General features: G+C 42.2%; 1 protein-coding gene across 2 annotated transcripts in view; it reads left to right on the forward strand.

Moving 5' to 3' along the window:
- Positions 1–317: 317 nt before the first annotated feature.
- ARL14EPL (ARF like GTPase 14 effector protein like) overlaps positions 318–14805 on the forward strand; it is a 16902-nt gene continuing 2414 nt past the window's right edge. Inside the window, exons 1-3 of one of the 2 annotated variants that reach the window (XM_082243020.1) lie at positions 318–448; positions 3201–3337; positions 10061–10093. In XM_082243020.1, the coding sequence (XP_082099146.1) occupies positions 341–448; positions 3201–3337; positions 10061–10093 (278 nt within the window). In that variant the 5' untranslated portion in view covers positions 318–340. The remainder of the gene's footprint in view (positions 449–3200; positions 3338–10060; positions 10094–14805) is intronic. The other variant, XM_082243021.1, reaches the window with a different exon arrangement.

Raw genomic sequence — 14805 nt, forward strand, 5'->3', positions numbered from 1 at the left:
GGTGTGCAATCTGTTGCAAGTTACCGGTTAATCCTAACGACACTCCAGACGCACATGCAGTGCATTGCCTGCATAGGATCACATGGTGCCGCAGTACCATGCGATCGGGATGTGGTACGTTTTTAAAAGTAGTGCATGCATTCGATTCGGTGCCATTTCTGGGCTGAAAATCACATCTCGTTGAATTGCGCAGGAAAGCGCAGCGCGTTCCTGTGCAATGCCAGTGTGAACCGGCACTAAATGTGTGTAAACTGTGCCTTGTATATACTGGATAAAAGTAACTGATTGTGCAGATATTTTATTAGAATTTTATGTGTTTTACAGATTTCTAGCCTAGAAAATGAGTGAAAAATCTGGGAAGTCTAACTCTTTAAAAAATAGTGAGAATCGGGAAGAAATGGAAAGAGAAACTCCTAAAGAAGATCCGCCCCGGGCTCAGAAACAGTCGGTATGACTTTCCACTGTGATTTCAGTTATAGGTGGACAATGGTAGGATGAATAATCCCCTAGTTTATTTCTGTAGGATTCCATTATCAGGGGGCTGACTGGCAACCTTCGGCAGGGCTGGGACAAGGGGTAGGCAGGAAGAGCAGTTGCCCTGGGTGCAATAGTTTATTGCAGAGATGGGGGAGCTTTGACTCTAACCCTAAGGGAAGGGGGGGTGCAGTTTGGCATCCTTGCCCTGGGCGCTGGATGACCTTGTCCCGGCACTGACCTTTGGCCTAGGGGGCAAGTGCAAACCAGAGACCCATGGTGCAGCGACTTGGCCCCCCTCCCACTTTTCCTCTTCCCAGCCTCCTCCTGACCCCCATTCCAGGCTGAAGCTCCACTCCAGGTACTCTCTTCTCACTGGCCGAACCTGGGTTTCCCGATCTGGCCAGCAGGTGACAGCTTGATTGGGGCTGGCCGGGGGAGGAGAGTCTCCAGGTGGGCATGGAACCGGCCTTTGCTCAGACACATTTTACAACATCCATGCTGGGGGAGGCCTGCACTCTGTCCTTGTCTTCAACCCACACTCAGTAGATCAGCAACAGGGACTTTTCACTTCTCTTCACCAGGAATCCTTTAGGCATGTCTGTGGCAGAAATAGTGCAACCTTTTTACGGGCCATCAGAGCGGCCCAGGGGGCCATTGCCCCCCTGCCCCCTGGCCCAGTCCTCCCTTGTCCATTATTGAGATCTTTTTGAATTATATAGTGCATGTAAATATTGTGTAAGTGAAAACTCATCACAAATAGCGCCAATCATGCATACATACACTATATTGTCAAAAGTATTGGGACACCTGTCTTTGCACGCACATGAACTTTAATGGGATCCCAGTCTTAGTCCGTAGGGTTCAATATTGAGTTGGCCCACCCTTTGCAGCTATAACAGCTTCAACTATTCTGGGAAGGCTGTCCACAAGGTTTAGGAGTGTGTCTCTGGAAATGTTTGACCATTCTTCCAGAAGTGCATTTGTGAGGTCAGGCACTGATGTGGATGAGAAGGCTTGGCTCGCAGTCTCCGCTCTAATTCATCCCAAAGGTCTTTTTCCATGTACACAGGATTTATATGCACAATGAGATCTGACGCAGATTGATATACACTATATTACCAAAAGTATTAGGACGCCGCCTTTACACGCACATGAACTAGAATGGCATCCCAGTCTTAGTCCTATTTTTCCCACAAATAGAGCTTTCTTTTTTCGTATTTGATCACCTGTGTGTCTTTTATATTTTGCGCTATAAACAGAAAAACGACCGACAGTTTAAAAGAACGATATTTTTTACTTTCTGCTATAAAATACATCCAATAAAAAAATGTAAAAAATCTAATATCGTCATCAATTTAGGGCAATATATATTCTGATATATGTTTTTGTAAATAAGAGTATATTGATTGGTTTGACTTTGCACAAAAGTTATAGCATTTACAAACTATGGGATATATTTATGGAATTTTTATTTATTTATTTTTTTACTAGTAATTGCGGTTATCGGCGACTTATAGTGGGACTTTGATATTGCGGTGGAAAAATTGGGCACTAACTGACACTTTTATGGGAACCGGTGACACTAATACAGTGATCAGTGCTAAAAAATATGCACTGTCACTGTACTAATGACACTGGCTGAGAAGGGGTTAACATCAGGGGCGATCAAGGGGTTAACTGTGTGCCTAGCTAGTGTTTTAGTGTACTGTGGGGGAGGTGCTTTTACTAAGGGAAGTCATGGATCCATGTCCCTGCTTTGCAGGAACACAGGATCCCTGCCTTGCAGGAACACTGGACCCATGCCTTCCTTACTGACAGAACGGCAATCTGCCTTGTTTACATAGGCAGACTGCAGTGCAGCTTGTGTACCATTTAATCAGCGAGTGTCAGTGGATATCGAGTCAGAATCACAGTGGTGAGCAAGCCGCCAGTGGCACCCACTTGCACCTGCTACCCAGAAGTGCAGGATCCTGTATATATATATATATATATATATATATATATATATACACATGATCCTGTGCAGCGTGGCGGCCCTGCTATAGAGTGGCTGGCAACAGATTAAATAGGTTCTAAAGCTTAAACATTTTATTAGCATTCCTTGCATTAAAGTAAAAAATGTTTAGCTATTAGCATCGCCCCTCACAACTACAGCCCCCCGCCCCCCTTATACTTACCTGAGCCTTCACTCGATCCAGCACTGTGCCTACCTGTAGCAGCTCTATTCTCTCACTTCCCGGTCTCACAAAGCTTTTTTTGAGGCTCCTGCTGCTGTCACACCTGTGACAAGGAAACGGGGTGGGAGGGGGGTGTGATATGCTATATTTATGTCTTTGAATGCGGGCAGCCTGGCTTAAGATTGAGCCGGCAGGTCTGCCCCCATAGCAAGCAGTTTCCTATGGTGGCCAGGGGAGCCAGGAGCGCTGGTGGGGGCCGAAGAAGAGGAAGTTCCGGTCCACTCTGTGCAATTCCAGTAGGTAAGCATTAACCTGTTTGTTATTAAAAAAAAAAAACTTTTACAATCTACAATCATTTTAATAGCTGTCATTGTCTCAGAAGGTGATCACCCCTCAACAACCTTGTATAATGGGTGGCATGACATAACAAAATAATTAATGACATCATGTTCCCTATATTTAGTGGTCACACCGCATTGGAACTAAGCTATGCCTCTGCTGAGATGTAGGAGGTAAAATGATTCAATATTGTTATTGTTTTGACAGCAAATTGAACGGCAGCTGAAATGTCTGGCTTTCCAAAATCCTGGACCACAGGTTGCTGATTTTAATCCTGAAACTCGAAAACAAAAGAAAAAAGCTTACATGTCCCAGATGAATGGGTACTACTCAACAACCAACAAGTAAGGACATTTACTTTATCTGCCATGACCATCTGTGCCATACTGAAGTTTTGTCCATTAGGACCAATTAACAAAGCAATCACACTTATTGTCAAGTGACAGTTATTTTTAGTTAAGTTATTTAGGTTAGTTAATGAAATTTGAAAATTACAGTCACATGGCCAAAAGAGGAGCTTCAGTCTGGAAAAACGGAAAAAAAAAAAAAGAAAATTTGATTCAGCAACTACTAATATTGTAGCTGCTGACTTTTAATATAAGGACACTAACCTGTTCAGGGATCCCAAGCTGATTCGTCAATCGGTTTTGGGTGCAGGCACCGGCATTGTAAGTAGGGGGAACCGGCAGTGAAGCCTTCAGTCTTCACAGCTAGTTTCCTACTGCGCTGCACTTTCTGAATGGTCCTGCTGTCTTGTGGAACCTTTGTGTGTCCCAGAAGGCAGCAGGGGGAAGGAGGTGGGGCAGGTAATGTCGTAGCTCGCTGATCTTACAAAAAAACTGTTTTTTTGGGGAAAAAAAAAAACAGGTACCTGCTCCCCCCTCCATCCCAAAAAGTGCCAAATGTGGCAGTGGAAGGGTGTGGGTAAATGGATATTTTGCGCAACCAGTACAGCAGCACAGTATGGGCGCAACAAAGTTAAGAAGCAGTGTGCCACATCCTTAATAGATATATCGAATCATTGGGAGAAGTTTAGTGGACTTTAAAGGCAAAAGTAAAGGTGAAGTAAAAAACTTTTTTATTGATTGACATATAAAAACAAGGGGAAAACCCCTAACAAAAGGGGAATACATTTTGTACATACACAATATACATAAAAAGTACCAAAATGTACTTAAACAGTAAGACTTAAATATGTATCAATAATAGAATGAATAATTGCATGATACATGAGACATGGTGGTATCAAAGTACTATACATTACATCCTACAAACTCGAAGGTAGTGCCAGGAAATGACGCTATATAGGTCCTCGAGTGTAGTTGGTACAGCCCTGAAATAGGGGATGGTTCATGTAGCCAGATGCCCTACATGTTTCGCTTGAGGAGTCAAGCTTCTTCTGGAGCTACTGGTATACAGACTCTGTGTAACAGGATAAGCCATTAATTTTCACCAATCATTTGTCAGAAAATAGGACCAATTTAACAGAGAATATATCATGTAACATAATAAACAAAAAAAGTGTATATCAAGGATTAACAGGAAAAACTATGAAAAGAAAAAAGGGGGGTATGTATATATATATATACAAAAATATAATAGTATGGAAACACAGTCAATCAAACTACAGTAACATAAGGTAGGCTAAGGGAAGAGTGGGAGATGTTCCATAGAGGGGGGAGAAACACAGGGAGAACCCCAGGTGGCGGCAGCCATAGATGCAACTATCCAAGCGGTCAAAAGAACACATAGGGACCGATGTGGGGACCGAAGAAGACATACATAATGAAGATTTCTAATGTATACCTACCCCTGTAGAGACAAATAGTAATTCACAGTGGCCAATGTATTTTAGCACAAACGGTTATATTGATCATGAGTGATAACCAAAGACGACACCACTCCCCCGTTATTACTCATGATCTACAGTCAGGTCCATAAATATTGGGACATTGACACAATTCTAATCTTTTTGGCTCTATACACCACCACAATGGATTTGACATGAAACAAACAAGATTTGCTTTAACTGCAGACTTTCAGCTTTAATTTGAGGGTATTTACATCCAAATCAGGTGAACGGTGTAGGAATTACAACAGTTTGTATATGTGCCTCCCACTTTTTAAGGGACCAAAAGTAATGTGACAGATTAACAATCATAAATCAAACTTTCACTTTTTAATATTTGGTTGCAAATCCTTTACAGTCAATTAGAACCTGAAGTCTGGAACGCATAGACATCACCAGACGCTGAGTTTCATCCCTGGTGATGCTTTGCCAGGCCTCTACTGCAAGTGTCTTCAGTTCCTGCTTGTTCTTGGGGCATTTTCCCCTCAGGTTTGTCTTGAGCAAGTGAAATGCATGCTCAATCGCATTCAGATCAGGTGATTGACTTGGCCATTGCATAACATTCCACTTCTTTCCCTTAAAAAAACTCTTTGGTTGCTTTCGCAGTATGCTTCGGGTCATTGTCCATCTGCACTGCGAAGCGCTGTCCAATGAGTTTTGGAGTATTTGGCTGAATATGAGCAGATAATATTTCCCGAAACACTTCAGAATTTATCCTGCTGCTTTTGTCAGCAGTCACATCAATAAATACAAGAGAACCAGGTCCATTGGCAGCTATACATGCCCACGCCATGACACTACCACCACCACGCTTCACTGATGAGGTGGTATGCTTTGGATCATGAGCAGTTCCTTTCCTTCTCCATATTCTTCTCTTCCCATCACTCTGGTACAAGTTGATCTTGGTCTCATATGTCCATAGGATGTTGTTTCAGAACTGTGAAGGCTTTTTTAGATGTTGTTTGGCAAACTCTAATCTGGCCTTCCTGTTTTTGAAGCTCACCAATGGTTTACATCTTGTGGTGAACCCTCTGTATTCACTCTGGTGAAGTCTTCTCTTGATTGTTGACTTTGACACACATACACCTACCTCCTGGAGAGGGTTCTTGATCTGGCCAACTGTTGTGAAGGGTGTTTTCTTCACCAGGGAAAGAATTCTTTGGTCATCCACTACACTTTTTTTCCGTGGACTTCCGGGTCTTTTGGTGTTGCTGAGCTCACCGGTACTTTCTTTTCTTTTCTTTTTAAGTATGTTCTAAACAGTTCATTTGGCCACACCTAATGTTTTTGCTATCTCTCTGATGGGTTTGTTTTGATTTTTCAGCCTAATGATGGCTTACTTCACTGATAGTGACAGCTCTTTGGATCTCATATTGAGAGTTGACAGCAAAAGATTCCAAATGCAAATAGCACACTTGAAATTAACTCTGGACCTTTTATCTGCTGCTTGTAAATGGGATAATGAGGGAATACCACACACCTGGCCATGGAACAGCTGAGCAGCCAATTGTCCCATTACTTTTGGTCCCTTAAAAAGTGGGAGGCACATATACAAACTGTTGTAATTCCTACACCGTTCACCTGATTTTGATGTAAATACCCTCAAATTAAAGCTGAAAGTCTGCAGTTAAAGCACATCTTGTTTGTTTCATTTCAAATTGTGGTGTATAGAGCCAAAAAGATTAGAATTGTGTCGATGTCCCAATATTTATGGACCTGACTGTATATACCTGTTGTGCCAAAATACATCGGCCACTGTGAATTACTATTTGTCTCTACAGGGGTAGGTATACATTAGAAATCTTCATTATGTATGTCTTCTTCGGTCCCCACATCGGTCCCTATGTGTTCTTTTGACCGCTTGGACAGTTGCATCTATGGCTGCCACCACCTGGGGTTCTCCCTGTGTTTCTCCCCCCTCTATGGAACATCTCCCACTCTTCCCTTAGCCTACCTTATGTTACTGTAGTTTGATTGACTGTGTTTCCATACTATTATATTTTTGTATATATATATACATACCCCCCTTTTTTCTTTTCATAGTTTTTCCTGTTAATCCTTGATATACACTTTTTTTGCTTATTATGTTACATGATATATTCTCTGTTAAATTGGTCCTATGCAGACCTCTTTTTCTGACAGATGATTGGTGAATAATAATGGCTTATCCTGTTACACAGAGTCTGTATACCAGTAGCTCCAGAAGAAGCTTGACTCCTCAAGCGAAACATGTAGGGCATCTGGCTACATGAACCATCCCCTATTTCAGGGCTGTACCAACTACACTCGAGGACCTATATAGCGTCATTTCCTGGCACTACCTTCGAGTTTGTAGGATGTAATGTATAGTACTTTGATACCACCATGTCTCATGTATCATGCAATTATTCATTCTATTATTGATACATATTTAAGTCTTACTGTTTAAGTACATTTTGGTACTTTTTATGTATATTGTGTATGTACAAAAAGTATTCTCCTTTTGTTAGGGGTTTTCCCCTTGTTTTTATATGTCAATCAATAAAAAAGTTTTTTACTTCACCTTTACTTGTGCCTTTAAAGTCCACTAAACTTCTCCCAATGAGTGGAAGGGTGTGAACAAGCGGAGCTTTCCCTTTTGGGTGGAGCTCCACTTTAAAGTGGATCTTTCATGGAAAAAAAAAAATGAGGACAGGAAGAATTTTTAATGCAGAAGAATTATACCATTGCCATTGAAAACATGCTGATAGCAGTCTTCAGAGCTTCTTAAAAGCCTGCTGATGCCTGCTAGCAGCTTACTTTAAGTGGCAATCAACACTACAATTGGGATCTGTGTTCAAAATTTGCAAACTGGAGTTGAATGTTACTTTAAAAGCTTCAACAAAGATTACAGAAAGCTCTGCAAATGCTTTATCAAAGTGTACTGTTCACACTGCTCTTATACAAGCTGAAGCGTGTGTGAAACAGACCTAAGTGCTTTTAAGAGTGTACAAAGACTCTATATAAGTCTATCACAATGCTTGCTAACAACACCTGCAGAATTTGAGGGGCTTTTATTCAGAGTTAGCCTTGCTTTGTTTGGGAGGTATTGAAGGTAAGAGATATTCCGGGATGCACAGGGAAACCAACAAGCGAACCAGAAAGTCATCATCAGCAGTCACTTCTGGTTTATGTGTATATATTGTGGGAGTGTCTGGTGCAGACATTACATCTGGTGAGCAAAATGGCAGAAAGGAGATACCCCCTAAGTGGGACTATAACGGGGCAACCACTCACGTAGATTAGAATAATCAAATTTTATTGGTACAAATTATATAATAATAATGGTAAAGAAAAACACATAGATATGTACACATTAAAAGGTGGCGACTGATTGTACAAAAATGATATGACCATCTATTACAGAGGAGGACCCCAAAGAGCCACAGAGACCCAACGCGTTTCGATATTTGCGTGTATATATTCTTCTTCAGGGCCCCCTCTGTGTTCATGGTCCATTTCCATCTCCTCTCCCCCATGTGATCTTGGGGTAGTGTGCGGTACAGGTGGTGCGTTGTCCACGGGACTCCCTGGCATTTCCCCAGATGTGATGCAATCAATATATTTTTAATTAAGCGACTGTGACTGCAACATTGACCATTTTAGGGTATGTTTACTTTTTTATCATATATGTTCTGATCTTGATACTTTGATATCTTGATACTATGATTATACAAAACTATGTGTGATACAGTATTTTGTTTGAATATATTTGTTCTTACTCCAGATACCCTTCAGTGTTCCTATGTTTAAAGACCCCTGAAGAAGAATAAATACACGCAAATATCAAAACGCGTTGGGTCTCTGTGGCTCTTTAGGGTCCTCCTCTGTAATAGATGGTCATATCATTTTTGTACAATCAGTCGCCACCTTTTAATGTGTACATATCTATGTGTTTTTCTTTACCATTATTATTAGATAATTTGTACCAATTAAACTTGATTATGCTAATCTACATAAGTGGCTGCCCATTATAGTCCCACTTAGGGGGTATCTCCTTTCTGCCATTTTGTCCAATGCAGGGATGAGGGCAATTAGCTCCCAAACTCTCACATAGACCCAACCATTCGTATGTTTTTTACATCTGGTGAGCAGTATGGAGCAGCAGGAAGGTAAGTGGGGTCCAGAGCAGAGCAACTAGCAGATGGCACACGTGGTGCGCAACATGGGAACGCAATAGTGGAAGGTGACCAGAGAGATAGGAATGAGCAGCAGAGGATCAGAAGAGCCAGGGGACCAGAGCAGGAGAAACTATCAGATGTCACATGTGGTGAGCAGCGTGAGAGCATTATAGTGGGAGGTGATCAGGGACTGGAGAGTGAAAGGACTGAGTGGCAGAGAATCTGCAGATCTGGGGGACCAGGGCAGTAGAAAATAGCAGATGTCACAAGTGGTGTACAGGATGGGAGCAATATACTGCGAGGTAAGCGGGACTAGAGAGAGAGAGTAGGTTCAGCAAACCAGAGGATCAGCAGAGCTTGGGGTACTACTAAGTGGGGGATCAGTAGAGCTGGGGATTACTACTGAGTGAATGATCAGCAGAGTTTGGGGAGTTACTAATGAGCAGGGGATCAGCAGAGCTGGGGGTACTACTGAGTGGGACAGAAGAAATGGGGGTTCTACTGAGCCAGGGATCTGCTGAACAAGGGTACTAATAAACTGGTGATCTGCTAAGTGGGGGTACTAATAAACTGGGGATCTGCTGAATGGAGGTTCTAATGAGCTAGGGGTATTACTGATTGGGGGGTACTACTGAGCCGAGGTTCTACTGAGCCCCTTTAAAACAAATAGAAAATCAACACACGCAGGACATTTTTCAAGCTTCATTAAAACTTCAAAAGAGCATCACAGAACATCAAAAACACATCAAAAAGCGTGTTGAAGGGGTAGGCATTTTAATGTGTGATAAAGTCAAAGCAAGTGTAAATGAGCCCTTGAGGTGTGTATTTATAAAAATTCACAGAGATTTTCATCCTGCAAAACTGCATGTACATTTGTTCTGGCCAAATGCAGGCACAATCAAATATTATTAGGCTATTTCTTTTTCCAGGTCAGATGTTATTCATTCATAGATTTAGCACGAACACTTTTGGCCACTAGATGGAGCTGACAGTCATAGTAAATCAATATGTGTTCCTTATGATCATCAACCTTATAATGTTTATATTGGTTTTTTTTTGTTTTTTTTTTATGAATGAAGAACATACAGCCTGGAGAAAAAAAAAAGAACCCGGTAACAGTCAATTTTGCTGGTATTCACACAGAACAAGTTTCACACGACCAATAGCTCTGCAGATTTTGTTTTTCTTTAAGAAAATAAATTTCCAACAGTGGCATGTGCAAAGTTTGCAAATACCGCCATTTATGAATAGGAATTATAATTATAATTCATACATGATTGCCACATGTTATGCTGGAGGGTTGGCAATCTAAGTGCTCAACGTACAAAAAATGTGTGGCCAGGTCCACTATGAGCTTAGAGCTAGTAAACCTCCCTGGCGGTATGATTATGTCTGGAAGTTTATACCAAAAGCGGTACAATTTTTTGCATGGAAATTTGGTGTTATGTATTATAGGCCTACAATTCTTAGTAATTACCAACTTAAACCTGACCAAACAAGACTCTAGTAGACATCCCAGATGTGATAAACTTTGAAACACAAAATCATGAATTATAATCTGATAAATAATGTAATTTTATTCAATAATGTAGTAAATAAGGAAATTTGTCAAAGAAAGAAAATTCAATAAACATCCTGCGTGTGATAAATTTTGAAACAAGGAACTACACAAAGTCCGACGTCACAATCAGGACAGTGGAACCTGGTTTCCTTTCAGACTTTCTTTCCATTGCTATCGCGTTTTGAGCAGCAAACTATGCACATCCTGGTAGGTGCTGCCTTTTTTGCAGTTGGCGGGATATAGTCTGCAAAGTGACAGCCGGTCAGGCGTTCTGGGTTGACAACGTCAACAGCGCGACGTCCAGGTCTATTTACAACTCCTGATGGTGTCTGGTGCTTGACAAAAATCCGCTCAGCCACCTTCCAGACAAACTCAGAATGAGCAAGAGGCTTGTCACTCTTTGCTCTGTGCAGGATATAAGCGTTCCAAAGACATTGTTCCAGAAGATGTCTGAATATTTTTTTATAATATTTTTTTTGCTGTTTTCGCATAGCCGGATAGATTGTCATGGCCTGATCGGCTCTTTCGACACCTCCCATTGTTTTGTTGTAGTCTATCACGACTTGCGGCTTCAGCACATCTTTCCCACATTTTGTGTGGACCATGGCAGTGGAGGTATTGTGCACAGTGCTCATGAGACACACGTCCTTCTTGTCTCGCCATCGCATTGCCTTCATCTTACCCTTCTGCCAGGCAACCATTTCTCCGGTTTTTCGGTTTTTTTTTGGCAAACAAAGATGGCATGTCTCGTCAGTTAGACCTAAAAGTACCATATGCGTCGGTTTTATTTTGTAGCAAAACATCATATAGTTCCGGGGACGTGTAGAAGTTGTCCGTGGTCACACAATATCCCTGGTTCAGCAATGGCTCCAGAAGTATAAGGACAGATGATGTGGCCATCCCATAGCCGCTGTACCTGGGGTTGAATTTAGTGCCTTTGCCGATGTAAATTACCGAATTCCAGATGTACCCCGTGGATGACTCGCAGAGCATATATAGGATTTGATGCCAAACCGCGCTCTTTTGTCCATGTCCTCTTTCGTCACCGGTTCCCACTTTCTGCTTCTGGAAAACCTGGCATGCAGCGTAGCGGATTGCTGCTCTTGGTAGCGATTTGTCTCCGTGACAATCTTTTTAATCACATCCTCTGTGAGGAATAATTGCAGGTATGCCAGAGGGTTGTCACGCTCGACATCTACCTTCATCCCAGGTGATCCGGTGAACGGGAATCTTGGGGGCGCTACCTGGTCCACATCGCAATCACCAAGTGCGCACATCGCTCAGGTTAGGTGCAGGGTCATCGCCGTTGTCACTTGCCAGATCCGTGTCAGTGTCAGTGTCAGACGACAAATCACCCCATGACTCGCTATCGCTCACTTCCGCGAGCACCTCCGGGTCGCTGTCGCTGTCACTCAGCTGGTCCAAAAGCGCTTTAGTAAACTGGCGCTTTTTTGATGCCATAATATATATTTATTTTGGGCACAAATCACAAGTATAATGTCAGAAGGGGCACTGTACTGTCAGATCTGAGGTAATCTGTGTTGATACAGTGTAATCCTCTCAGATTACATTGTATCACCTATTTTATTTATTTTTACTGTTTGAAACTCCCGCCCAGTTCGGCTCCCATGCGCCGCCTCTGCTCGCAGGGAACGTAACCAGGAAGTCAGACGCCGGTCACCCGGCGATCGGAGCGAAGGACATCGCTGGATCGCTGGGACAAGGTAAGTGCATTACCCGGGGAGCTAAGGGGGCTCCGCTGGCACTCTGCAATACTACCCCGAGCGTGACTCGGGGTTACCGCTCCTGATAGAAAAAATTAACCCCGAGTCACGCTCGGGATCACCGCCAGGGAGGTTAAAGGCTAAGTTCAACTTTGTGCATCAAATAATAAATTTGCATGTTTTTGCAGGTAAAATAAATGTGCATTTTTTTTTTCTCAGAATTGTGCAGCGCATTGCACCCAAAGTCAGTAGATGGCGGCTGCATTGTCAGACTCTTTCAGATACTGCCTACAGTTCTCTGTCTGTACCTCTGGGGGAGATTTACTAAAACTGGTGCACACACAATATGGTGCAGCTGTGCATAATAACTAATTAGCTTCTAGGTTTTATTTTCAAAGCTTAACTGAACAAGCTGAAGTTAACCACTTAAGCCTGGGAAGATTTTACCCCCTTCCTGACTAGGGCCTATTTTGCGATTCGGCACTGCGTGACTTTAACGGACAATTGCGCGGTCGTGCGACGCTGTACCTAAACTAATTTGACGTCCTTTTTTTCCCACAAACAGAGCTTTCTTTTGGTGGTATTTGATCACCTGTGCGATTTTTTGATCATGCGCTATAAACAAAAAAAGAGCGACAATTTTGCAAAAATAACAATATTTTTCAAATTTTTTTATATGAAATTCCCCCCCCAAAAAATGTAAAAATCAAAATTTTTTAACATTTTGGGCCAATTTTTTTTTACCATATGTTTGGTAAAAAAAATCGCAAAAAGCGTATTTTGATTGGTTTGCACAAAAGTTATTGCGTTTACTAACAAAGAGAAAGATAAAGATTTTTGTCATTTTTGTTGTTTTTTTTTTAACTCGTAATGACGGTGATCTGCGTTTTTTTTTTGCGGGACTGTGACATTGCGGTGGACAGATCGGACCCTTGACTGACATTTTTGACACTTTTGGGGTTATCAGTGACATTACTACAGTAATCAGTGCTATACATATGCACTGTTACTGTAAAAATTACACTGGCAGTGAAGGAGTTAACTTTATTGGAGAGGGAGGGGTTAAGTGTGTCCCTAGGGGCGTGTTTCTAACTGTGATTGGCTGTGGCTACTAGTGTAAGAACAGAGATCAACGGTCCTACATAGTAGAACCGTGTGATCTCCATTCTTACACAGGGAAGAATGACAGGCGGCTTTGTTTACATTAGCCGCCTGCCTTTCTTCTGGTGTAACGGAAGATCGCGAGTGCCCGGCGGACATTGGGTCCGCCGGGCACATGCGCGGGGGGTCTGTGACCGCGCGGGAGCGGGAGCGTGCCTCCGGCGGCGCACGCTCGCTCCCTAGAGCCTCACAGGCTAGCGACATAGCCCTACGTCGCTTTGCCTGTGAGGGGCTGACTGCCGACGTAAATAGTCGTGCGGCGGTCGACAAGTGGTTAAAAGCTGATTGGTTACTATGCAGAGCTGCTCCAGAATCTGTGTGCTCCAGTTTTAGTAAATCACCCCCTCCGTGCGAACAGACAGCTGCTGAGCTGCAGGAAGTGTCAATAGACTACTAGGGTTCCCACGTAATCCACTAAAAACTACAAGCCGTCTGCTGCGGTGGCAGATAGGACTTGTAGTTAATTAATTCACAGATGACTGTGAATAAACAACGTGGCTGTGCGGGCGGAGTTATTGGGCACTCAAGTTTGTAAATGTTAAAGCATTTATTGGAGAATAACTTCTCCTCCTATTTTCTGTACAATCCTTTTCCAAGATGGACTAACATCACCATGGCCACCAGCTGGTGGATCAGTCAATGCTTCAGTATCCACTGCAGTTACCAGTTGTTCTAATGTACTCTCAGGCTTATTCGGGTATGAATGACAGCAGGGGGTGTGCAAAGGGTGGTAACCCAAATCACCCAATCAACCAATCACATTTACTAATTTACTGCTTACTGGAGTCTAGTGATTCCTGATTGCTATGGGATACCACACTTTACATATCTTCTTGTATTGGTTTAATACTTAGGTCCCAGTAATATTCTGGAGTTGATTTACAAAAGGCAAATTGGTTTTTGCTTTGTGAGGGAATTTGCTTAGTAAATAGGATAAAGCTGTACCGATTTTCATCATCCAATCACGTTCAAGCAAAAATGCAGTGTTTTTTTTTTCCTTCACATTTGGGTATTCTTTGCAGAGTTAAATTTCACCACATTCACTACAAAGTGCAACATCCCTTAAAACGTGAACAGTCTATTTCCCGTTAGTAAATCAACTCCACTGCATCTTTCGTATTCCTAAACCACTACATACAAATGATGTAATTTGCACAGACTGGTTTATATAAAAGAGTATTGAGTAAATTAAAGTATATGTGAACCCATGATTTAAATGCCCCTGCACTGTGGTATATTAGTGTGGTAATTACTAATCAGACTGCTGCTAGGTGAAAGGTGTGTGCATTGGAATTGAATAAATTGTACCATTCATTGTATAAATCTTCATTTTTAAGGTCATCGTTAGGGTTAATATCCCACCTTAACCTTCTGAGAG

Source organism: Pelophylax lessonae (genome assembly GCF_965119305.1).
Source record: "Pelophylax lessonae genome assembly, chromosome: 1".
Taxonomy (NCBI): Eukaryota; Metazoa; Chordata; class Amphibia; order Anura; family Ranidae; genus Pelophylax; species Pelophylax lessonae.